The sequence below is a fragment of the Vigna angularis genome, chromosome 9 (genome assembly GCF_016808095.1).
Source record: "Vigna angularis cultivar LongXiaoDou No.4 chromosome 9, ASM1680809v1, whole genome shotgun sequence".
Lineage (NCBI taxonomy): Eukaryota > Viridiplantae > Streptophyta > Magnoliopsida > Fabales > Fabaceae > Vigna > Vigna angularis.
Window position 1 is genome coordinate 30,985,382 of NC_068978.1, and position 27,986 is coordinate 31,013,367.

At 26.2% G+C, this 27,986-nt stretch overlaps 2 protein-coding genes across 2 annotated transcripts; one reads left to right on the forward strand and one right to left on the reverse strand.

Moving 5' to 3' along the window:
- Window positions 1-16,024: 16,024 nt before the first annotated feature.
- LOC108346801 (ethylene-responsive transcription factor 13) lies at window positions 16,025-16,746 on the reverse strand. The gene has a single exon (XM_017585847.2). The coding sequence runs from the start codon at window positions 16,722-16,724 to the stop codon at window positions 16,068-16,070; it is 657 nt and encodes a 218-aa protein (XP_017441336.1). The 5' UTR covers window positions 16,725-16,746; the 3' UTR covers window positions 16,025-16,067.
- An 8,330-nt stretch (window positions 16,747-25,076) lies between these two features.
- Window positions 25,077-25,867, forward strand: LOC108346802 (ethylene-responsive transcription factor 2). The gene has a single exon (XM_017585848.2). The coding sequence runs from the start codon at window positions 25,178-25,180 to the stop codon at window positions 25,772-25,774; it is 597 nt and encodes a 198-aa protein (XP_017441337.1). The 5' UTR covers window positions 25,077-25,177; the 3' UTR covers window positions 25,775-25,867.
- Window positions 25,868-27,986: the final 2,119 nt, after the last annotated feature.

Genomic DNA, 27,986 nt, shown 5'->3' on the forward strand with positions numbered 1-27,986 from the left:
GTATTTATATAAAAACAAAAGGTACAAAATATAAATAATCATATACAACAAAATTTCATATTTGAAAATTTAAACCTTCCTCGTTTTTTTTATCATTAACTTTTTTATAATACAGAGATTTAATATTTTTATTTTTAAAATTAGATATTAAACAAAAATTTATCTCAAAACGAAATAAATATTTAAGCCTAAGTTATAATACGATTTTTTCACTTTAAGACTTTCATTTTCATTCTTAAATAACTAAACTTTATACCATATCATTATTATTTTTTCATTAGATATTGGTTGGATAAAGAAAAAACTATATTATAAATAATAAGTATTTATATATGAGATAAAATATAGTTAAGTAAACACATTACCCAAAAAAAAAAAAAGGACCCCACAAAATATAAGAAAACGAAATCCTAGATTGGACAACTTGCCCTAGACATAGAGCACCTAACCCTGTTCCAACAGATTATTAATAATCTCACCAAATTCAAGGCTACGCGTATAGCTATATCTACATATTTATTCACAAGCAATCAGATTAAAACATAAAGATAAGAAAATGTGTAATAGTCTGTGGTAAGTGCCGTTTTAAAAATACATGATAAAATTTTATTATATATAGTCTCGCTCTACCCAAGATGAATATGGTATATTTATTAACTTGTTTTAGTATGAATCTAGGGTATGCTAATAAAAATATTTTATTATTTATTTTGTTGTGGATTTTACTTTTGCAGTTTTTTTAGTCGATGTTAAAAAAATTTATAGATGAAAAACAATTTTATATATATATATATATATATATATATATATATATATATAAACTTTATTAATGAATAATAGAAATCATCAATTGCATAAAGTGAGAAACACTATTTGAGTGTAATATTTCAATTTTAACAATTTAGAACTGATTAAATAAAACATTATAAAATTGATAAAACAAGTTTCAATAAATAATATATAATATTAATATATTTATCTAAAATGATAATTATACTAATAAAATATATCTGAACCAATTAAAGAAAACTATATAACTATTAATTGATTATGAAGATTATTTTGTAACATCAATATTTTTTACTGATGATCATTGTAAAAGAAACACAAAGACATAAGAATACAAAAAAAATAACATGACAAGCTCATGCAAAAAAAGAGTTTTTTATGACAATTAAATTATATCATATATAAGCTAAACATTTATGAAACACTATAAACACGCATAAACAATTGATACTAGACTCAATTATCCAGATACATTCTTTAATATAAGGCTTTACTATAAATGTAAACTCGTAGTAGTATTTCTACTCTGTAGAGTCATAAATACAAGAGTTATCACCATACTACTCACGAGGTTAATCTTTTCATGCTTAAGATTAAAAGTCTAGAGCAAAGACCTCCTACCATTCTCTCTCTCACTCCATTAATCTTTATATGAGTTGAATGACTGATAGTATATCAGGATACCTTCTTTCTGAACTCTCATATGTCAAACATACACTAAACATCACCATCACAAAAGTTTATCATTGAAATTCTCTCAAGAACCATACTACACATAAACACATCAAAAATCCTCATATACACTCATATCGTTGTTACACTCACAAGCAAAATCAATGATTAATACCAAACAACCAAAAAGAAGAAACCAAAACAAGTATATAAATTGGCGCTCAGGGTGATGCTTAACATGAAACCTCTTGCACAAAGGTGGTGCTCAACAAGTCAAACCTTTCACAAAAAGTGTTTGCAGTCTTGACACTCAACGCTATTCTTCAACAAAAACATCTTGCTTAGCAACATTATTTTTTCACTCAGTGAAATGGAATTAAAATGATTCTAGACATACAGTAAAAAATGGTGCTCAATAATGCCCTACTATTGCTTAATGGCAGACCATTTGTAAAAATGGTTGCTTAGCGATAAAAATGAGTGCTCAGAGGTTTTGAAGACTTGCACAAACAAGCTTACCCTCAATGCTACACTAGTACTACTCAACGTCATACCAAAAAATAGTCAACTTAAATGTGATTTGGGGAACATACCTATTCAAATAATCAAATTGGTATTCCTAACTTAAGTGGTTTTAAAAACAATTTTCAATCTTAGAGTACCTACTAACTTGCTCAAATGGTCAGATTGTCAATTCGCTCAATTACCACAGTCAAAACAAAAACAAAACACTCAATTCAATTAACCAACCATATCATTTTATTAATCACAAACAACAATCATATTCAATATACCTCTTTCAATTAGCAATATCCAACTCACACATACTGAAGCATCTAACTTCCCTTACTTGAAAGATGACTAAACAACTCAATGACCTCTAAGACACTCCTACATGCATAGGTAGCTTAATTTGTCCTTATGAATAATGCAAACATGATTAGGGCATACTATTAGAACCAATGATCCATAAAGACTCATACTAATGACTTAAGAGACACATGCAAGTAGAACATGGCTCACATGAGTTGAAACTCAACTTGAAGAACTTGAAGAGCATGACTCATACAACACGAAGGAAGAAATGAATCAGTCAAAATTGAAGAGCTTGCTACAAGGATCAATCTTTAGGTTTCATGTCTTCAATAAGAAGAATCCTTAGTGAAAGAACTTTAGAAAAATAATTTATAGAAAGATAATGTGTTTTAAAATAATAAGTATCTTTCTTAAAAAAAATTATTTATATTAAAATCATTTATTATTAAAATAATTAAATCATACTATTTTAAAACCATTATCACTTTTAAAATGTCAATTTCTAAGTTTTTACTATATGTAAAATGTTTACCATGACAACTAAAATGCAAACACAAATTTAGTAAAGTTAAGATTCGGTAAAAACAGTAACCAAATAAAACAAAAGATATCGAAAAAATCATCTTGCATGTTTGAAGATAGATAAAGATTAAAGAGTGTTTAGATCAGAAGTTTTCAAAGTAATTGTTTCAAAATCTCTAAAATCATTATTTTCGATAAAAGAGAAATTTGGATTTGTCACCATCAAAGTCGTACTTACCACAACCTTACGGAATATTATATATATATATATATATATATATATATATATATATATATATATATATATATATATATATTTATTCAGAAGTAATCTATTAAATATGTTTCAATTAATTTATTTTATCATGACTCATTCAAACTTCAAACTAAAGAAAACAATGATTCATAACTCTTATTTTTTCTGTACTCAAACCACTTGCTAGAATAATCATTAAGCACATGTTGGCTTAAGCTTTTAGCTTTTTGAAAAGAAAAAAAAAAAACTGATTATTTATCATTGAAAGCTTTTAGAGAAGTGAACTTTCTATTTTCAGATACAAACAAAAATCAAATATCCACTACTACAAAATTAAAATACTCTCTCCCAACTTTAGTTATAACCAATAAAAAGTTTTTGATAGACTTAATATGAATAAATTTTAATCTTTTTCATTTTATTTAATTATACCATTATAAAAATATCTTTCAGTTGATTATTTTATTTTCTAGATATCGTTTTTAAAGAATGAGAGTTTACCTTTTTTTATTTTATTTTAAATTATATGATAATTGGTAAAAAACGAATTAATTTTAACTATGTTTGAGTGCCAAAAAAGTAAGACAAATGGTAACTAATTGATACCTTCAAGAGATACTAGCCAAGAAGTTAAAAAGTAAATTTTCATTTAATTTTTTAATATGCTCTAATTTAATTCCTATAAATTTCTTTCTTTTAATTCTTTAATTAACCTCCCAAAATATCTGTAGCAAGACCAAAAATTGTTTAATTGTAGGAGATGCAATGAAGCTCCCAATAACCTCTGAAGAACTATAAACTCTTTTAGGTTTGTGAAAGTTGTATTGTGTGGGGAACAACAATCTATAGAAAATGATGAAATTGCTTACTTCTAAAAAGCCAAACAGGGACCAAGATTATTTTAAGGATTATTAAAATCGATAACCATAGTTTTTTTTATAGACAAAATATATATGACACATATAAATTTTTATATTCATTTAATATATTTTAAAATATAAAAGTTTATTTATTTACAACCGTTTGACTTTTATACTGTAAATATAAAAATATGTCATCCTCTTACTTCTTTAATTTTTTTACCTTTGCTTCTATTTACTTGTGTCATGATATTTATCGGAAAACTTTAAATATAATGATACTTTAATAATATTTTAACATAAATACGTAAATAATCTTAAAATGTTGTAAAGAAATATTGTTAAAAGTTTCCAAACTTCAATCACCTTTTGTTTCTGATTATGTTTATATTTTTAGCATGTTTTTACCTTTTTTTTTCTTCTATTTTAAAACTGAGTTAAATATGTTTCGTTATTTTTAATTTGTTTTGAAAAATTAAGTTTTATTCTTAAATTGAATTATATATCTGTTTTTCTTTTATATTCTTCGAAAGTTGTAGAAATATCTTTTTCAATAACCTGTAGGCAGAATATTTTCTATTTGACAAATGGAGTTTTATATTAAATATAAAATTGTTTGTGGAAGATAATGTTTTACATAAATTTTATAAAATATAGAAACGGAATAGTTATATAAATTAGGTTAAGAATAAAATATAATTTTTTAAAATAGTTTTGAGACGGAAAATATACTTAATTTTCTAAATTTTTAACAATTTATCTTTTTCAACTAATACATATAAATATTATTTATGAAAGATAACATTTAAATATTTATTTTCTGTGTATTTGTAACAATTATTTAATATTTTTTATAATTTTTTATTTAATATAGTTTTAATATTATTAGAAAGAGTTAATACGGTTTCTTATGTTATATTAGAGTTAATATTGTTACATGATAATTAGGATTTGACAAAGTAATATATTTATGTTTATGTAAAAGGAAAAATTTTCATATCATTTTATTAAATCATTTTCCAATAATATTAAAGTTAAAAATTAAATATGCTCTTAATCTTTAAATTTAGAGATAAAATTAAAGTTCATAATTATATCAAATTTTAATACAAGTCTTCAAACCTTAAAAATAATAAATATATATATATATATATTTAAATTTAATAATATTAAACGATTTTTTCTTATTAAACAACATTCATCGTATTGACATTAATTCAACTGAATGTGTCAAATAATATCAACAATTTAAATATCATCATAAATAATAAGTAAAAGAAAATTAATTTAATCAAATTAAAAAATTATATTTATTCATTTTTAAAATTTAAGAACTAAACTGTAAACGGTGTCAAAGTTAAAAAAAATGAATTTTAATTTTACATCTAGATTTAGAAACTAAAATTATATTTATTTTTAAAATTAATCTAATGATATTAATTTTTTTAATAAATATTGAACAACATTGAATAAAAAAATATGAAACTATTACTACAGATACAAATACGGGAAAAAAAAGATTAAACAATAAAACTTTTCAACGATGACAATGTTCAAACTTTTCAAAATGGGTGAATAGTTGGTTGATTTACGTTTAGTTGAATGAAACTACAGATTCCAATGTAGGGTACAGAAAGTAAAATTTGACTATTTTTACGCAAAGTGTGATGAAAGGCCCATAGCCTCCATTTGCAGCTTTAAAAAGTTCAAACTACATATCAGATTGACATTTTACAGCAGTTTGGTACAGCCACAGTACTTTCAAGAAAGAAAAAAGGAAGAACACCAAGATCTGTTGGTTAAATACAAGACTTATGAACAAAAGAACAAAAAAGTGTTTTGATTATATCTAAAAGTTATCAACAAAAGAGTTATGAATAAGTGAGACATAAGTTCAATTTACTTATAAAAAATTAACATTACTTTTCTTCCTAATACGACATTCAATTTTTTCATTTGTGATTGATTAACTTCATAGTAAATAAATTTTATTTAAGCTTAATTACTATTTTGGTTTCTATATTTTTTGTTTTTAATTATTTTGGTCTAAATATGTGACTCCTTTCATTAAATTGATATTAATATTGTTTGGAAAGTGACTACGTATCAATATAACAAAATATTTAATTAGTAATTTTGTTTCTAAAATTTTCTTTTAACTCAATTGAGTCCCTGTATTTTTTACATGAAAACAATATAGATTGTTTTCTGTCAGCATCTTCCTCTACAAATCTTAGAAATGAATCTAAAAGCAACAATTGACTTCATGTGTCCATTTCCGATAATGCTGTAGAAAAAAAAATGAAGATCTTGAATTTGTGATATTGGATCTAAATTAAGCATAGGTGCTAGCCAATTTACCGAAGAGAAGGTGGCATCCAAGCACAAGCTTCTAGCCATATATAAAATATTTCTTCTAAGTTACCCCCTCTGATTCTTAAATATCACCCTAAGTGACTCTTTATTTTTCGAATTAAATGTTTTTGTCCCTTAACTTTAAGTGAAAATTGGAATTAGTTCATTTTCAAACATTTGATCCAGTTTAGTTCCCTGACTTGTGAAATGCATTGATTTAATCATTTCAATCAAATTTTGTCAAACTTATGTAACGTTTCAAACGCATTTATCAAATAACACTGAAACAAAAATGTCTTAAATAACCTAAACAACTCAAATGTTATCATAAAACACATTTGAAACATCAAATAAACTTAACAAAATTTGGTTAAAAGGACTCAATTCATATATTTCTAATATTGAAAGATTAAATTAGGTCAAAATTTTAAAGAGAAACTGATTTCAAATTTGACTAAAAGCTAAAGGACCAAAAACATATTTAACCTTTATTTTTCTTCTTTGTTATTTTACAGTGGATACATATCATTACTTACATTATTACAAAAACACTTTTTATGTAAAATATTTTTTATCTTTTACATATATTAATAATAAATACTTGGGTGCTCTAACCCTTTTAAAAAAACTATATACTAAGTTCTTCCTCTATATATCCAAAACGATTTGTTAAGATCAAACTTTACATACCAAAACCCTATTTATCTAGCTTACTAATCAACAAACTATCAAACAAGTTCATTGGTGTAAAAATAACTTGGTTACCAATTTATTTTAGGAAATTTGATATTACTTAATTAAAGTGTTGTTCCTTGACCATTCTTTTCAATTCAAGTATTGATTTAATTAAAGTGTTGTTCCTTGACCATTCTTAATTTCCCACGTGGAATAAGGTTTGTCGTAAAATATACTCTCTTTTCAATTTGATGATTTTTGTGTTGTTTGTTCCCACTTTTAATTTTTATTCTGTTTTCACATTAAGAACATATTAGTCTAATATAAAGAATGTCTTCCAAAGTGCATGTGCATGTTATTTAGTTTTCTTGTACATTATTTCCTTTATTTTCTCAAGAAAAACAACATAAGATTTTTGGTGTAAATGTGTATGTAATTTTTCTAGAAATTTGATTGGAAAAAATGGTATTAATATTATTAACCCACGTTTAAGTAATAAGAGAAAGAAAAAAACTATGGACTATTTCTATGTTGGACAAGAAAAAAGAAACGCGTGATAATAGAAATGGACTATTTCAAATTTTTTTCAAATATTACTTGTTTAAGACATTTTTATTTATTTATTCATTAAAAATATGGGTAAATTAAGTGAGAAGAAATGTATTTTTAAATTTGAATTTATTATTCTTTTTGTATAATTGAAAAATAGTTATGTATAAGATGCTTGTGAACTCAATTTTATAAATACAAATAATTCACTAAATTAACGAAGATGATATCTCTGTATATATATATCATTAAAATCCATTAAAATTCATTTATGTTTTCTTTATCAGAAAATTAAAAATTCACTGTAATTTCATTTTGATGATGATATCAGGCATAATAAGTTGTGCGATTGAAGGATTTCTATCGTTAAATTATGGTTTTATATTAAAAATGTTGTACATACAAATAGGATGATTAAACATTATATTCTTCTACTTAAATTCATGGAAGATGGATGAACACTGACGATAAACATTATATTCTTCTACTTAAATTCTTGGAATTTCTTCAATAATTATCCAAACTAATGTCTACAAATATATATATATATATATATATATATATATATATATATATATATATATATGAATATATGTATATATATGAATATATGTATGTATATGCATAATAAAAAAAAGTTTTTATGAATTTATAATAAAATACTTAAAGCAGTATACTAATAAAACTTTTTATTTTCTTTATGTTGTCCATAATATGTAACAAACTATATTATAAAATATTTTCTTATGAAAATGTGTTTGTTAAAACAGTATCAGTCAAACATGGTCTAATTATTGTCTAAAGGTCGAAAAAAAGTCAATTATGGTCTAAAGTAGAAAATGGATGATTGTTTACAAAGTTTTGTCATTGACTACTCTTCCATGCATGTGACTAAAGATTATTTTAATTATTGCACGAATGCATGGAATAATTTTATACCTCTTTCGATACGTGGGTCGACTTTTTTTTAATGGATGGTCTTTTATTAGTTATTTATTACAATGAAACCTTGATTTTTTAAGTTAGATCCGTTTTTACTTTCACTGCGATGTTTCTGAATGATTGATCATCTATCTATCACTTACCGATCAAAACTTTTAACAAACTAATATTTAATAACTATTGAAGGTGTTAGATGGTATGCAATAAAACATTTAGAAAAAAAGTTTTAAATAAGAAAAGTAATAACACAAATATTTTATATTGATTCACTTAATTCTGAGTTACATTCAGTCTTTCTTAAGAATTCTTAAAATGTTTCTTTAATTTTATCAAAGATTACAAATGAGAACAAACCATACCTGGTATATACCAAGTATTATAACCACTCTTAGTTTACATAGTCATTTCTGACTAGTTTGAGTTTGTACCGTAGAATACTTGAGTCCACTAAACGGTCGACACGTAACCCAACCGACCGTCCACTAAGCCTTCGTATGTTCGTATCACTTACAGTTTGATGTCGACTACTTGGTGATCGACAATTAAACAGTAATATAGTCTGCTAAACGATCGACACAAAACCCAATCGACCACTCGACACATAACCCAATCAACCATTTTCTGGGTTTCCTTATGTTCGTATCATTTAGAGTTTGACGTCGACCACTTGGTGGTCGACAACTAAACAGTGATGTCGTGACAAAGTGCTCGCACGACAGCTCGCATAGTTACATCAGTACATAAGGCGCTCGACATATAATGTGTAGCGGTTAGAAGTTACCAATTACGAATATCGGTCAATGCCATAAATCACGGGAATAACTGACCCAGTATCAGACACGATCTAGCAGTTATAACTTCCAGATAGTAAACTTCGGTAACCATCCGGACTTTCAGGTAAACGATTTATTTTACTGTTTTAAATACACAAAGCACACCAGAAAAAAGGTACGTTTTTCCCTTAAGAGAAATTGAGAGAGAGAAATTATTCTTCTTCTTCTTGATTACTTTGAACTGAAAAGATTCAGGAAATCCCTTTTCTGACTTGAGCGTCGGAGTGCCTTTGCAGGTACCCAGCCCATTTTCCCCTCGGAGAGCATAACACAGGAAGAGAGACACCTCAGTAACGGCATCACTGGAAGTAGTAGTTCAGAGTTGTTAGGTTTGTATCTCGGCCTCCACATCCCTACTGAAACAGAGTTTAATCAATCCTAACTAGAACGTTTAACTCTCGTGAAAACAATACAAGTGTTTTAATTCTCTTCAAAATATCCAAACACAATTAGTGAGATGATAAATATAATACAATGAAATATGAGAAGTTGTAAAGTTTTTTTTATTCTATGATTAGACTCAGACGATGAAAGCTTATAGAGAGAATAATAACATAATGATATAATGATAGCAAAAGTTCTTTTTATTCTCTTGTGCAAGTCCTCTTTTCATAGCTTTCTTCGAAAGATGACCGTTATTTAAAGAGAGTTGACCTTCTTGAGAGTAGGTTGCTTCTTGTATGAAGATATATATTTTTTTGCGCCTTGGGAAGAGTAGTATGCTTTCATAGTTAGAGCTAATTTTACCACTATGGTTGGACACATAAAGCTTTAGGAAACATTTTCTTGCTATTTCACAATGTCTTTCTGATCCATGTGCATTGCTTTTGAGTAGATCTTGGTATTGTGCACAAATAAAGAGAGAAAAAGTAGAGCAGATAGGATACAATTCGTATATGCATTTAATGATCTATAGGTTGATAGAGTGTTGAGCCATGTTTTGTAAAATAAGTGTTTAATGCAAGTCTGAGCTTTTTCAAGTAGAGACAATTGATAATATATATAACATTTATCACTTCTTTCTCTAGTCACGCTTTTGTCAAATGTTGTTTAATCTTTTACATTTGACATTTCATGGTTTGTCTTATAACCATTTAATAAGAATGTTCTAATCTACATATTGCTTAGACATCTCATGGATATTGAATCATGTCATTTTTCGTGTAGTTTCTTCTCACTATTTTTTGTCACTTGTAGAGGCCTTTGCTCACATATGTTTCCTAAAGTCTTACATTTTTTCGATCTGCATAAACTTGGCCGCTCTTTGTCTTAGCTTGTCCATGTTCTCTATAGGTTGCATGCACAAGCTATTCGATGAACATCATGCCACGAGGTTGTAATCATATGATAAATAATCATCAAGATTGAGATTATGTATTTATCTCGCAACCTTGCCGAATCGTTCCATAAACATTCAAAAAGATTCTACCTTTTCTTACCTAACATTTACTAAGACAATTGAAGTTAGATGATATGATCAATTGATAACAAATTGTGCTTCAAACTTCTAGTAGATGATAGAAAAACTATTTGTCGAATTCGGTGATAACAAAAAGAACCAGACCAAGACTTCTTCTTAACGAGATAGAAAAAGTATAAAATACAATTTTACATAAAACCAACCTATATCTCTAAATTAGGTTAATTTCAACATTTTTACTTAGCTAGATATAAATTGATTATTTTAATCTTAAATTTAATATTAAAGTTCATCTATTTCTATATAAAAAAAAACACATTCGCATAAGACAATACATTCAACATGTTATCCATGAACAGTAAATTATACATACCTAATAGATCAGTTGAATTTTTCTCTCCTTAATATTCTAATGCTAAAGTTGAACTATAGTCAAAGTTACTATTAACAAAACGAAAATCACGTTGCTTCACAGTACATTCTGACGTTAACTATTTGAAATTCAAAAGTGGATGGTTTTTGGTTTATTGAAAAATCCAAAGAAAATATATTTGGAGAATTTATCTTCTACCTGTAATTATTGTCAAATTTCACGGCTTTCTACGAATATGATATCTAATTTTTTACATATTTTTTATGTTCTAATGTTGTCTCCCAAAAACTAACTAAAATTCAAAAGCGAGTTTAGAAGCCCAAAATTAACGGCTGAAATCTTTTAAATTAACTCAATGCATTATTAATGGAAATACATGTGGGCGTGTGAATGTTTACTTTTTTTTTTCATATGAAAATAAAAATAACAAAATTACTATTCTTATAGAAAAGTATTACAAGAATCTATAGAGAAAAACAAATATAGAAAACTACATCTAGAAATTAATATTTAAAAAATATAATACATCAGAATTTGAATTCGCATTTGCCTTTGCACTTTAGTCATCATTTTCTGGAACTTAGAAATGCACACTTTTATTTAAGAAAAATAAGACTTGTCTAAATAATAAAATTCCACATTAGAAATTTCAATATTACCTTATATGTCGCTCTTTGAGAAATATATTTTTTTTTCTTGGAAAGACAACAAAACTAATATATAAAACATCCTTATTTTGATTTTAAATGTATTAAGATAATATCCGTTAGAATTCATTATTGTACTATTTATTTTAAAATTTAGAACTTTTTTACAATTTTATTTCTATGCAATGAAAAATGTACTCAAATTAGTGATAAAACTTCTGAATAAATTAGATTGGAATTTTATTTCCTTTTCAAATAGTCTCTTATCATTTATTTTTCACGATTTTGAGTCTATTTGTTTTGAAATTTCACAATGATCATATGAGTTTGATTTTGTATAATCCGTTATATTTAATCAATTAACTATTTTTTTGTTGTACTTCTAATGAATATATCCAATCTTTGTTCAATTGGATCAAAATAAACAAAGTAAACTATATCTAAAATTCAATATTTAAAAAATTCTAATTTTATAAAATTCAAACAAGAAACAGGCATAAAAGAATATGAAATCAAAATTTCCAATAAAAATTTAAAAAAGACCATAATTAGAAATTAAACTAAATAATTAATTTCTTGGATCCACCTTCCATGAGAGAGTATGAGATACGTAATCTTATTAGCCTATTATTTTCTTTCGAGCTTTCTTGATAACGTCATCAAATGGAAAGTACAAACAAAGTACACGTTTATCATATGTGATTAATTAATTATTCAGATTAATTGACTTCTAAAACGTCATTGAAAATATAGCAAAAGAGATAACTAAATAGTCTTACTTAGTGTTTTTTTTTCTTCAAATATCTTGAATAAACTTGATCATTAAAACTATAAAAGTAAGTTAATTTTTGTTAATTAATTTAGTTATATAATAAAAAACTTTCAATTTTAGATTAGGATAGTTTATTACTAATAGTTTATTATGGATTATAAAAATTGAAAAAAGTTATCAGTAAATATAAGAATAAAAAAAGTGTATACACACAGTACATATATATATATATATATCAACATTTAAAAAATTATTTTTAATTGTTAATTGTTATAAATGAGCGAAAAATACTATATTGCTACGTAAGTATGACATATCTAAGTTGATTTTAAGGGAAAAAGATAGTTTGATTTTCCAAAAAAAAAAAAAATAGCTTTTGAGGATCGATAATCTAAACCACTAAAACTTAGACTCAATAATCACTTGTTTTCATTATTATAAATAATAATTGAAAAGGAGACTATTCAGAACACACTTATAGAATCCCATCAATGGAAAGACAAAGACGTATTTTCTATTATTATGGTCGGTCACCTTGTATCTTTGAAAACTGCATCATAGTTTTTAGTCATATTATACTGTATTTTTTTTAAATAAATTAATTTTTAGAAAAACACATGTATTAATGTTATTCTCATTTTATCGCGGTTTCATAATTAAATATTAAATATTTAAAGAAAATGACACAAATTTTAAATTAAGCCAAGACATTACTTTTATATATATATATATATATATATATATATATATATATATATATTTTTTTTTTTTTCTTTTAGCCTTTAGTTTTATAATTTTTTTTCTTTTGTTACATAAATTTTTATATTTCATCATGGATTTTCATATCACTTTCTTAAGTATATTGCAAAACAACTTAATAACATATGTATGAACTAAGGTTTTCAGAAATACAAATTTTAGCTTTCATAAAACTCAAAAATATATGTTCTTATATTTAAATTGAATGAGTAACAATGAAAAAAAAAGAATTAACTTAATTGAACAATTGTGAAAAACGTTATGTGTCAAACAAAAATGTCAAAGTTATCAATAACCTAAACTACTAGAATATGAAGTGACAAATTGTTTTAACTGCGAGCCTCTAATTAAAGATCTAACCCATCAAAGTAAATACCTTTTTATCTATAAATCACTGTAAAAATTTCAGCTTGATCTAATGAAGTTGAAATCTTAATTTTACAAAGATGACTCATAAATAGAACTAAGGTGGTGTTGAGCTCCCTCAAAAATACAAAACTAATTCTTTTAAGCACAAACATCTAATAAATAGCTGTCAAAGTGGATCAATATATCTTAGAAACCATATATTGCAAGTTAATCTAATAGTTAACGAAGTGAAAATCTATGTTTTATAAAGAGAACTTATAAACATAAATAAGGTGGTATTTAGCTCTCTAAAAAAATGCAAAACTAACCTCTTTAAACACATACATCCAATTAATAATCCTAGTAATCAAAGTGAATCAATATATTTTAGAAACTGAATTTTTTTGTTAGTGTAACGGTTAACAATGTGGAAAATCTAGGTTTTACAAATACAACTTTGAAACAAAACTAAGATGGTGCTCCCTCAAAAGTGAGAAATTAATTCTTTAAGTACATGGAGGTTTAATCAAGATAACTCGAAAAGCAAAAATCAAGAAAAACATAAATAAGAGAACCAAAATCCCACAAATATTTTTTTTATAAATGTTTAGAAAATATTCTAGAGAATATCAAAAGTTGTAGTAATAAATTCTAGATTTATATGAATAAATCAATTGAACAAATACATAACTAAAAAATTAATAAACTAAATTTTTGGTTGAATGTTGGATATGATAATTTTAGTGATGTATTTTAACCGTGTATATTTAAGATTTACGCAAGGAGCTTTTGGTTGCAATAAGGGTTCTGATTATAGAAAATGATCATAATTAATTGATATTTATTTTTTTTACATTCATTTTATAATTATATAAATTATTATTTTATTATAATATAATATTTTATTAAAAAGGTAGTTGTAATGCAGATGATTTTGAAAAATAGTAGAATACTTCATATTGAAAAATAAAAGTAACTGAGATAATAACTCTCTTCCAACACGTGATTTTAATTAATTTTATATAGAGTAAGCAACCCTCTTTAGACCAACAAGACTAGTTATCAGCACATCCACAATTAAATATGTAATTTATGATTATGAATCACCTAATCTTATTAATTACTTTAGTCTTTTCTTAATTCTGGCTTTCTTCAAATGACTGTCGACAAATTGTGCATTACTATGAATGACAGAATAAAAATACGCGCTTATCAATTGTGAGTCAATATTAATTTTCGCCATCAATAACTTTTTATGTTAGTATGCAAAGGAAGACAATGATTGTAACTTACACATTGTGTTTGAAGAAATATTTTCGAGTGATATCTTCATAACACATAATAATTAACAAGTTTAATTAAATAAAACTAAGAATTAGTTTTTTTATCAAATAAAAGAAAAAAAAGAAATAATTCAATTTTAATTTTACGTAACATTCCATTTAATACTATAAAAATTACTAAATAAAACATTATGTAATTGGTAACCACCAAACATATAGTTAAATAACAGATAGAATATTAATTATCCACCAACGTAACTATATTAATATAATATATATACATCAACAGTAAATTACAAGATCTTATCAAAATGGAAAGCTCCTGTATACAAAACCTAAGAAATTATAAGTTACTTCGCCACTTCTTCTCCATCCATCATAGACATATATTCATCTAACTCAACTCTCCTCTCATAAAGTGATCATAGCAAAATATAATGAAACACAATTGAGTAAATGGTAAACTAATTTATAAGAGGTTTGATTTAATCTTTCACCATACAACAATTTATCAACTAAAACATGCATAATGTATAAGAAATCACTTATTCACCTCAATAGTCAACACTGAACTCAATTATCCAGATAAATGTCTTTAACGTAGGCGTGCACTTGTAATAATATCTATGCTCTGTAAAGTCATAAACAAAGAAATTATTATCCTACCACTGATCTCCTGCTACTTTCATCATATAACTTATTTTACACTATTTGAATTTGAATAGTTATTAGAGTTTAAGATACCTATTTTCTAACCTCATATCACATACACTAACAAAATTACAACCAATCCTTCTTTGGTCGCTTCAAATCATTCTCATATGAACATCACAACAAGATTAGTCTCACTCATCGATCACCAAATTAATAATTCTCTTACCTTAAGCTCGCCCTATGAGTATATTTTCGTCCAACGAATTTGCATAATTTTAGAGAATATTATTATGCTATTTTATACCGTTGAGATAGACTTTATATAATTCTAATAATATCTTAAGAAGTAAATTTTAAGTTTAATTCAACCATACGGAAAGAAAATGCACTGAATCTGTTTGAACAAAAATGCTGATAGAAAAATAAAATATACGCCATGAGTTCCATATTTAAATAAAAAATTGAAACATCTCAAACTATCACAAGTTATCATCACAATTACTCAAACCCTGATGTCATTTTCACCAAGTGTTTATGGAAAACTACCACATATTCAACTTATTCATCTCCGAATCAACCAAAGAATTATCTTTACTCCGTTTTGCAGTCACCAACGGTAAAACATTCAACGAACGTTTCTTTGATGTAACCCTAATCGGTTCGGCTTCATCCGAACCAATCAAATGTGGAAAATTGAGCTTTGCTTTGGAGCCATGCATTCGAAACGCAGCTCGATCATAAGCCAAAGCTGCGTCCTCAGCAGTTTCATAGGTTCCAAGCCACACTCTCACACCATTCCTCTTAGCATCTCTTATCTCCGCCGCAAACTTTCCCCACGGCCTCCTCCGCACGCCTCGGTAGCTCAACCCCTTCACCGGAGGCGCGTGAGTTCCACTCTCGCCTTTGGTGCCACTGCTTTCACCCCCATTTTCCTTTTTAACTGGTACTTTGCTCACCCCACTGCCATTTGCCGGGAACCATCCGGTGGTGGCGGCGGCCTCAAGCAGAGCGCCGTAGATAACCATGTCGTCAGCGTCGTCCTCCTTCAGCGGCAGCTCCGCCCAGTTCTCGGCGGAGAAAATGCTCCGGAAGCTGGAGGTACGGTCGAGCACCGCCGACGCATCCTGAAACGGCATCGTTGCAGGGAGCTCGGAGAGATGAGGGGCATTCAAGTGGGTGTTTGAAGCATGAGGGTTCATCGTTGTACAAGTGTGATGTTTCGATAGTTTCGTAGGTTGTATGGTTTGCGACTTGTGAGTGTTGTGTCGTGTTATATATGACAAGGTTGTGCGAACCAGTAATAATATTCAATTGAACTGTGGACTATGTGGTGGTTCCGTGAAGGTTCTTAATTTAGCATGTGAATTAGGGTTTGTCCCACGTGGGAAAATCTTCACTTTAATTTTTGTTGTTTTCACATTTGTCTTAGAAGATTGGTCAGATTTGAGAGTTGGAAGTGAGGAATGTCAAATCATTTGGCTAGTTTTTAAAGTAAAGAATCAATGTCTCCCAAGCTCAACGTGTCTGCTATTTAACTTCTTTTTGTCATACTCGTGATTCCAATTTTGCCTTCTATTTTTCTGAAATTCTTATATATAAAATCCTGTTTTAAATTAGGTTTAATATAAGTATAAATATAAACAGAAATAAAATAAAGAGTACAAGTGCTCTTTTATTAATAGCGATAGATGAAAAATCAACTTTAAGATCATATAGATTTATAAATTTATATACACTTATTTAAAATATAAATTCAAACAAAAACAATATTAAAGTGTGATGTAGTAAAATATAAATACAAATATATTTAAAATTTTAAAACAAATTTAAATAAAGTTTAATATAAAATGTAATTTTAAATAAATTTAATCTGTTTAATAAAAATATTAGTATAATATTTATATAAAAAGTTAAATTTGTTCTTAATTTGAAGAGTGACGTCCAGTTTTAAAACTAAAATTGAAACTGAATCAAATTAAATTAATAAATATAGTGATTAAATTCAGATTTTTCACTTAACTCTTGGTATAATAGTAACATGTGACACTTGACATATGATAATTTTTTATTTAAATTTTAAAAAGTTTATTTTTTAAAAAGTAAAGAATTATGTATGACACATGAATTACCATAGTTGATACAATACTAATGAAAATATCAAATTGTATATATTTTCAAATTGAGAATCTATTTGAGACTAATAAAATATAATAAAATATAGAATCTACTTAATATTTTCAAACAAACTAATACGAAGATCCAATTTTCAATAGGTTGCAAGTTCTGGAAAAAGCATGATGGTCACATACTTAATTTAACAAATGAAAAAACCATAAGTATACTTTGAATGAGTGTGTAGGCATTTTGCTTAAATATTTTTATTGTTATTCTGGATATGTTTAAGTGTTTAAATTAGTGTAATTCTTTTTATAGTTAAAATACTGGTGGTTAATATTAAATATCAGTTTAGATTCTAATTCACAAACAAATTATCATTTTATTATTGTATATTTTAATTTACAAATTAATTATAAATTTTTATTCATAATAAAAATTATTTTAAATTATAATTATTTTTAGGTTATAAATTAATGTTTAAATTAATTATTATAGTGACTAGTTATTTTTTTTTTTGTTTTTATAATTTATTTCTGATTTTCTTGTTGTGAATACTAATATATTGTAAAGGTGTTAATATCACTTTAAACACTTAAATTTAAGCACTTAAATAGTGTTACTATCTTATCTTGAGTTATATATTCACGGCATCTTGCATTCTTAAGTTTACTGTGTTCTTCTGCTTCTTCATTGTGGTGGTTCTTTGCTTTTGTTTGTGGAAATTCAGAAATTTATTAAATTTCGATTAGAAAAAATAGTAAATTTTAAAACTAATCGAATTTTAGAGTCCGGTTTAGGAAACCACTAGATTTTAATCTTATTAAGAGAACTATTATATTTCGAAATTTGATTAAGGAAATAATTAGATTTTAAAATTCGATTAAGATATATGTTGGATTTCAGAATTTAGTGAAGCCTTAACCATGAATTTTGATAGCTTCCTTAAATGGATTTCGAAATCTAATTACTTACTTAAGCTTGATTTCCAAATCTGATTACTATTTTTACTACATTTTAAAATTTTATTACTTCTTTAATTTTTTTTTTTAGTTTTTTGCTTTTACTTTTATTTAAAATTTGTTAGAATTTTTTTAATAATTTGTTGACATATTATTATTAGTGAAGTAATGTATTGAGTGGTGGGGATGTTATATTATAGGTAGTTATATTGTAAGATGAAAGATTATTCTTTTAGTTTCATGGATTCATAAGTAAATTCGAGCTTCATGTCAGATTTATCTTCTTTCGTCGATGAAGTGTACGAGAGAGATAACACAAATAATTTTATAATTGATCAAACGTATAGTCCATCCCGTGCTTGTGAAATTGCACGATATGTCCCTAAGATAGTTTCGTTGGCAAAAATTCATATCATGTGGACTAGATAAAGCTCTTCAAACATTTTATCAAATGAATCGACAGAATTATGCATTCAACATGAACTTGATATAGTGCAAGAACGTTTCAAAGAGGTTGACATTGGAGGAAAAGTAAACATAAAGCAAAAGTTACTTGAAATTTCTTATCCTGTTATGACTACTATGGTACCTCCCTTGCCTAAAGTTAAAACGAAGGGTGCACAAAAAAATAAAGTTCATCAAACACAAATGTTTATAAACCATGAACCCTCATATTTTAAGCATGTAGAAGCCTTGCATTCCATGAACGAATCTTCATCACAAATTAAACAAATGCAATCTAAGGCTAAATCTGTGCATGTGAAAGAGAGTGCCCATGTTAAATCAATTGCATCCCATTTGTCACACTTACATTCTTGTTGTTGTTGATGTTGTAGTTATAGATGCATTGTTGCTATGTTGGGGTTGGGTGAAGAGTCATGACCCCTTATTCGACATGACCTATTTAAAGAACTTAGTTAATGGCATGATGAATACCCATGGCTAGTGGAACACTATGAACGACTAGAAGAACTAAGGAAATTTTTGCTAGTCGAGTCATAATCAACGATACACGTTGCTATAGTTGACACTTTACTTATTATGTCTTACATTTTTCTTTCATAACAATTTGTTTTATTACTTACAGGCTAATAGGGAAAAATGAATGACTATACCAAACATTAACTATGCTATTGCTAATCAATATAATGTCATCTTAGTCTTTCTGTCATATGGTCAGAATTATACAATATTTTCACTACATAGTACACCTCCTTCTAATATAAAATAATATTGATCAATATGTTCAGGATACGTTTAGGGATGTCATTTCATGCAAGTAAAGTCATTATTCTTTTGCTCTATTATAAAATAAGTTTTATTTACTAATTTTAACTTTACAGATATCAACGCCGAGGCTTGGGCATGGTCATCTTTCTTATATAAGTAGGATGCAAACATTTGTAGAGTTGATAGGTGTTAATACCAGTTATATAAATAGACTTGCTTGAGCCCTGATATTTGTGTAATGTGAACAAATGTATAAATGAACATTTACGGTTGTTGCTAATTTATTCCAAAGTGTTCCACTCTCATGCATATAAAAAACTCACATCCTCTCAATTAATATAGTAACTATGTAAAAATGAACAAAGTTGTTTAATTATATAAATAAAAAAGGTTCTTACTTTCCAAATATTACATAAAAAGTACAAATCAATGAAATACATAATATAAGATGTTGTTATCCAGATGATGATGAACGTCTTCCACATACATGTCAACCTCCTCTACTGCTGGATGAATGTCCTTTAGTCACAACACTAGCTATATGTAAGGCCTCATTAATACAATCCCAGGCTATAGTACCCTCGTTCATATCACGATAAACAATCATTGTATGTAAGACTTTGATGTCGTGCTACATAGATACCTACATTCACATTAGTAAAAAATTAATTAACATTCTTAAATAGCCTTTAAGACATAAACAATGTATGGTTACATATCAACAAACTAGATTCTTACGACGAACTAGAATGTCATCTGGGGACATATTGTCGAAGTCAAGGTTCAAGACTTAGTTGATTGTCGTAGGTAGCAAGAATTACATAAGAATGAGATACACTTCTAAACCATTATAGGTATCCCTGAACACAAGAAGATAGAGATGAGGTAGGTGTCACATTTATCATCATATGATCTTCAAAGCACAACTAACAATCAACAATGGTTGCTCTGTGGCTTCTAGAACAGTGTTTGGCAACCATAGAATCGACTACTCATACCAAATGCATCATCTAACAAACTATGATCCAACCATAAAACATATTGATGGTTAAAAGTGGACGACTAGCTTGATATGACTGATACAGGCGGCATCAGATGATCTCATCATATGTGAGTCCATCCAAATATGTCCTATTACTCATTTTTTCTAAAAAAAGTCTTATTAAAAGGGGGAAAGAGAAATTTACCTACAAAAGTCTTATGATGAAATTAATAAGAGAATTATGATTTTTTAAAATAGAGTAAAACTAACGGTTTACGAGGAGAGTTTGAAAAAAACCCTAATTTATATTTGTGTTCTAAGATTACGCTGTCTTACAATGAATCTGGCATTTTATATTCTCATTTAAAAGCTCAAACCAAAATGATAGGTATGAAATTGTTTTCTACATGTTTTCCCATATCATAGTGACGTTGTTTTCTACATAATATTCTTTTAACTTTTATGCAGTGAGAAAACTTGAAATTGCTATATCATGGAAATTACGAGTGATTAGCGTGGAAAAAAACAGAGGGTTTGATGAATTATTTATTTGTGTTCTCATGCTGCGTACTCATTGCTTCAAACGTGTAAATTGTTTCTACAAAATAAGACTTGCAACTCTAATAAGAACAATTTAAAAACGTAAAATAAAAAACTGAAATTCTTGTTCGCATATATCCAAATCTTTCACTTCATTAAATGATTCAAGTAACCTGTTTCTAATTTTTAAAACTATGTTTGTATAATATTTTTCTTAAAAATAAAGCCAACAATATCGAACTGAATAGATTCAATATTGAGTTTAGTATTTATCACTATTGGTAGAGTTGGAGAGTTGGATCATTTAGTCTGGACATGACTTTATGTCGAGTTAACAGATTATTTTAACTTCATTTTAAAAATAAATGTTTAAAATAATTTAAAATTTAAAAATGTTAAAAATAGATATTTTGTAAATTTAGTTACATAAATGGATTTTTTTATATTTAATAATTTAATATGTATTTCGATAAACGCAATAGTCTTAGATCTACTAAAAATCAAAATCAAGAACAATTTAATAACCTTTCTCCTTCGTTTATTTAATACTCTTTTTAAAATAATAAAAGAACTCATAAATCTAAAGTATTTTTGAAGAATTTAGTTAAGGGTCAGCCTTCAAGGTAACTAGATTTATTTTGAAATATTTAGTACTACCAATTATAAAAAACAAACAACTACCTCAAATATATATAAAATTCTCCAAGATCACCACAACAAAAAGTAATATTCTAATCAAATTTAGGAGAAATTCAACTTATGTTTTCCAAGGTTATATTGTGCATCTTTTAGTCGTAAAACAAATACTTAATTCTTTTATGTTTCATTAAAACAATCATTCTCCTTATAGTTTTATAAAACAATAAATAATAAATAATAATAATAATAATAAATAATAATAATAATCTTTATAAAAGATTATGACAAAGAGAATATTAAGCTTTACCCAACGTATTTTTAGGCAATCCAAAACCTTTAAACATAACATCCTCCATATGAAATAAACTTCTAATTTTTCCTTTCTAATTTATTTTCTATCTCATATTTATATAATTTGAATTTGTTAAAAAAAATTATATTTTTGATTTATTAAATATATCTTTGTCCTTGATCATGATCATGTTTCCATCAAGAAATCACCAACAAAAATAATAAAATATTTTTTGCCACCGCATGTTAAAACATTATTACTATTACACACATCATCATGAATCAATTCAAATAATTTTTTTTTTCATGTGTATATAGAAAAGTTTTCTTGACTGCTTTAATTAAGCATAAAATTCTGCCTTAAATCAATACAAGATTTAGGAAAAAGATTAAGAGACATAGTAAATTTAAGTTACCGCATGTCATATTCCCATCTTTCAACATTTGTAATAATCAAAGAAGAAATATTATATATACATATATATATATATATATATATATTTAAATAAAGGCATAAGACTTAATTAAACAAGTCATCATAAATAAATCCATTATATACTAAAAAAAGAAACCACTTTGTTTGACATTAAGGAAGTTTCTATATTTAGAAATATAAAAAATTCCATTTAAAATAAGATAACTTCTATGATACAACTATATTATTCCATTTGACTTCTCGGAGGCCAGGAGATATCATCTTCTTACAACTTTTAAAATTCTATATATGTATAATGATAATTTATGAAAATTAAATTTGGTAGATTTTTAACTCATTTATAAACCTGTCATTTAATGTTAATAAATACAAAAACATAAAATTAAATATAATAAAAATAAAAAGCTTGTTAAGATACCTTTTTTTTTTATCTTCTTTTGTCTTTTTATTTACTTACCATTTTGTTCATCTTCCATTCTTTTACATGTTTTTTTTAAGAAAAAAATAAGTTAAACACATACTCATTATGCTCTCATTTATCACATGTTTTGTTTCATTGTGAAAAAAAAATTACCTTCTATTGACTCACTTGATATTAAAATATTAGTTTCATATTTTTTTTTATCTAATAAGTCTTTCGTATAGAAAGTTTTTGTGCACATAGATGAAAAAGTTAACTATTACTGTTTTTTCATAAACTCATTTTAATTGTGGCTTTAATTCTGATAGATTTTCTTTCTAATAATTACGTCCATCAATATCTAATTAGATTTTTTTTAAAATAGATATAAGAATAAAATAATGGATTCATTTTTTAAAAGTGAGAAAATTGAAGTTATATTTGAATATGAAAATAACACAAATTTAATTTCTTCATCTATTGTGAAACATGATGCTAATTATGCAATTGTTTATTTTTGTTTCAATAATAACAATGATTATAAATATTAAATATATTATTTTGGATCCCATATATATATATGGAAACTAACAGTTATTTATTATAAAGTGAATGTTTACTTTAAAAACGGTATTTTTATTTTGTTAAAAATGTTAGGGAAGTGTAATATTATTTTTTTAATATTAATAAAAATTTAAAATATAGGTATATCGTTCAATTTAACATCATATTGGAAATTCCCTAAAATTGGTCGTGTGAAAAATGATGTGTGGATTTCTATTAGAACTTATGGTGTGAACATGAGGTGTTTTTTATCTGTCTAAGAAAACAAATGAAATAATTTAAGTATAACAAATGGTTGGGGGATTCTTGTGAATGATAATGAAAAATAGTTGAAATAACAAACATATAATTCCAAAAAATTATATTCAAAAGAATAATTTTTTAAAATATAATTTTTCTCAACTTAATTTCTATAGTTAAAACGTTTATTAAAATTCAATATCTCATATTTTTTTGTATTTTATTAATGAGGCAAAGCTGTTATACAGAGATGAACATTTTATTATTATATTTTCACTGTTTTGGAATTTTTTTCTGGAATTTTTTCTGAGTCAATGAAAGTGAAGTAAATTTATAAAAACAAGCTATTGCCAGCTCAAGTTTGAATGCTATTATCCGAAGCATCAAAGAAAGTAATCATTCTCCAATAATAATCAAATGAAAATGGTAAATTCAAAACCACATGCCAGGGGGGCAGCACTTAGTTTGATATTTAAGATAACATGTTCTGTAGATAAACAGTGAAATTTGGTAACGAAAAATTTACTTTAAGTTTAACTTTTTACACCACATTTTTCATGAGATACTCAATTTTAAATTTGTTATATATGATTACTAAAGTGTTCAAATGACACCCATATAATAATTAAAAAAAAATGAGTTACTAATTATAATAATTAAAGAATAATTTAAAGTATCTAAAATCTTAATTTTGGAAACGAATTTATGACTAGTTCAAATTCGATAACAATATATCATAGTTTGAAAGTAATAATCTACAATTTCTCAAACAGATTAAATCAATGATTAATTGTCTCTAAATTAGTTTATATTTAATGGATTTTTATAGTATATTTACCCTAATCAATAGCTTTTCTCAAAATATATATGAAATCAATTTTACTTGCTTTATACAAAAGAGCATTAAATAATTTTGAAGTACTACATGATTTCGGTGAAAGAAGCTTCTTAATGTAAAACTAGATTTTGAAAATATAATAATTAAAAAATCTTGAACAGTGTAATAATTATTATAATTTATATTGATGTCATTTTATATGTGACTGTAAAAGATAAATATGTATGAAAAACACATGTTAATATCGTTATTCATCCTTCTAAAAGAAAACTACAAAACCACCAAAAACCATAATGGTATAAATACAAGCATTGTTCTTCCCAAAACTGCAAAAGCAGATTCGGAAAAAGAAGAAAAAAACACGAAAAGGGGAAAGAAAAAACTAAACAGTTTCATTAGCATTATCTTCAAAAGCATGGCCAATGATTTGTCTTCAGGTGTTCAATCATTCGAGCTTGAACACGATCCCCAGATTCTTGTAAATGTTTCCGACCAAGAAACCTTTTACTCTTCCTCGTACGAGAATCCTATAGCGAACCCTTGCCATGTCAATGACGCGACTCAATTATTTGCATGCAAAAGGGAAGCACCTGTGGCACCGCGTGAGGAGCACGCGCCGCCGAAGTGGAAGCACTTCCGAGGAGTGAGGAGGCGGCCATGGGGGAAGTTCGCGGCAGAGATATGGGATCCGAAGAGAAAACATGGAAGGGTTTGGCTGGGAACGTATGAGACTGAAGAGGAAGCAGGTTTGGCTTATGATAGGGCTGCTTTCAAGATGAGAGGTAGCAAAGCAAAGTTGAATTTTCCACACCTGATTGGATCCCACGCGCCGCCGGAGAGAGTGGGAGTGGCGGGAGTTTCTCGGAAGCCAAACCTGCCGGAGGCTTGTTTTCCACCTTTGTCTGCGGCGGAGGATGGTTCACAGCCACAAGGGTCAAAGAAGAGGAGAAACCTAGCTGATTTGCTTAATAGGTTAGCCAAGAATAGAAGTCAAGTATGTATGTATGTATGAAATAAGGAAAAATCATCCATATGTTTGATTGATTAAGGTTTAATACCATTTTTTTGTCCTTATATTTCTAATGATTAAATGTTTTTTTATTTATTTTCTTTTACTCAATTTTTATATTTTTTAAAAAGATTTAACGTATTCATTTACTTTGATAAACTTTACAATCTCGTTAAAGAAAATAGTTAGCATTTGTTACTATAATAGTTCATTTTAGTTTTTATCATTAGATTATAGATTGATAGATAAATTCAATTACCTCTTAGTATAATATGTATATTAAATATTTTATTCTTTTAAAATGTTCAAAACTTTTAGCTTTATTTCTTCCTAATTCTTTTGTCTCCTTTTTTTTCTTCTATCCAATGACCACTTTTAGCATTTCAATTAACCAAAAAAGATACATTCAAAATTAGGTAAAAAAAACATCAAATTTTGAAAGGAAAAACTAAATTTTAAAAATTTTACAACTCTAAACTATAGTAACCCTTTATTTTTATTTTTTTTAAGATTTGTGTGACTTAGAAGCAAAAATAGTTTATTTGATCGTTGGGAACAAAATTATGGTTTGAGGAAAAAGTGAAAGAGCTGAATCACACACACTATTGTGAACTCAAACTTTGGTTAGTATGTATTTGTCATTAGATTTACTTGGGCAAGGAATTAGAATAATTGTAGAAAATTAATTTAGCTAAATTTTCCCATTTTTAAAATATAGCTAAGTATAGGAATTGAGCTGTAAGTTGGAAGTTTAGACTTCAAGCTACTTTCAACTATGTTGAAGATTTTATATATATTATTAACTTTAAATATACTCGTAAGTGAAATCAAAATAAATTTAACACTTGATTAACTTTTTTATCTCATAACATAAGAGGAGACAATACTATAATTAATAATATATTGAATATTGTTAAGTTGAAACGTTAATAAGTTTTTAATAGTTTATTAGTGTATATATTTAATTATTATTTTATACATTTTATAAAATTTTGATAAATGTATTTTGTATTGGTCTACAATATAAAATGTTAACAAAATTTATTATAAGTTAAGAAATGTTATTTAAAATTTATATGTAGTGATGAAGTAGAAAAGTGAATTTCTTTGAATGAGATTTATTGAATCAGTTAAGCGTCATTCATTTGTATTTACTGTGTTTATGGACGTGATTCTCTGTCTTAGTATCGTCTTGACGCTATTTATTAAGGATAATGATACTTTGACAATATTTTTTTAACAACATTTTAACAGTGGTGTCATTTTGTGATTGGTCCATGTTTGTGTTTATGATTATTATTATTGATTCTGAAGTAATTTTGGATCAATCACACAGTGACGATGATGTTAAAATGTTGTCAAAAAAATGTTGTCAAAGTATCATTATTCATTTATTAATTATAAATTTCATTCTTCTTTTACATCCTTCTTCTTTCTGTTACAACTTTCGTTTTCAGTTATGCATTAGCATTCGTAATGTAGTTTCATGGTTCTTAATCATTATTTTGAATTTTGTTTAGCTTTTATTTTCATTATGACCTATTGCTTCTATAGTTTTGAACTTAGTTGAATTTTTTTAGTTTTCTTACAATTAAGTCTCATTATAGAACATTCAATGCTAGTCATGTTGAAGCTACTTACATATTTTCAAGTTGTCGATGAAGAATGAAGAAATCTTAACCTTAGTTTGGCTATAGATTGAATGAAATAATTTGATAATTTAAGTATCAACAACTATTGGCCTATAGATGATAATATTTGGTCCAAGATAATTAGAAAATGTCATATATCTAGTTAAAAACTTAAAGTTGTTGTGGTATATGAGATTTAAATTTTAAAGATTATAAAAAAAACAATAACATTTAATTGTATTCTACATAAAAATATAAAGTATATATATATATATATATATATATATATATATATATATATATATATATATATATATATATATATATATATATATATATATATATATATATATATATATATATATATATATATATATATATATATATATATATATATATATATATATATATATATATATATATATATATATATATATATATATATATATATATATATATATATATATATATATATATATATATATATATATATATATATATATATATATATATATATATGCAATTTAACTCGATCCACATTTTTGGAATACTGAATCACTACCTTTGAATTCAGAAAAACACCA

Bases quoted from the DNA above. Each gene is read 5' to 3' on its own strand.
- LOC108346801 (XM_017585847.2), bottom strand. From the start codon at position 16,724: ATGAACCCTCATGCTTCAAACACCCACTTGAATGCCCCTCATCTCTCC.
- LOC108346802 (XM_017585848.2), top strand. From the start codon at position 25,178: ATGGCCAATGATTTGTCTTCAGGTGTTCAATCATTCGAGCTTGAACAC.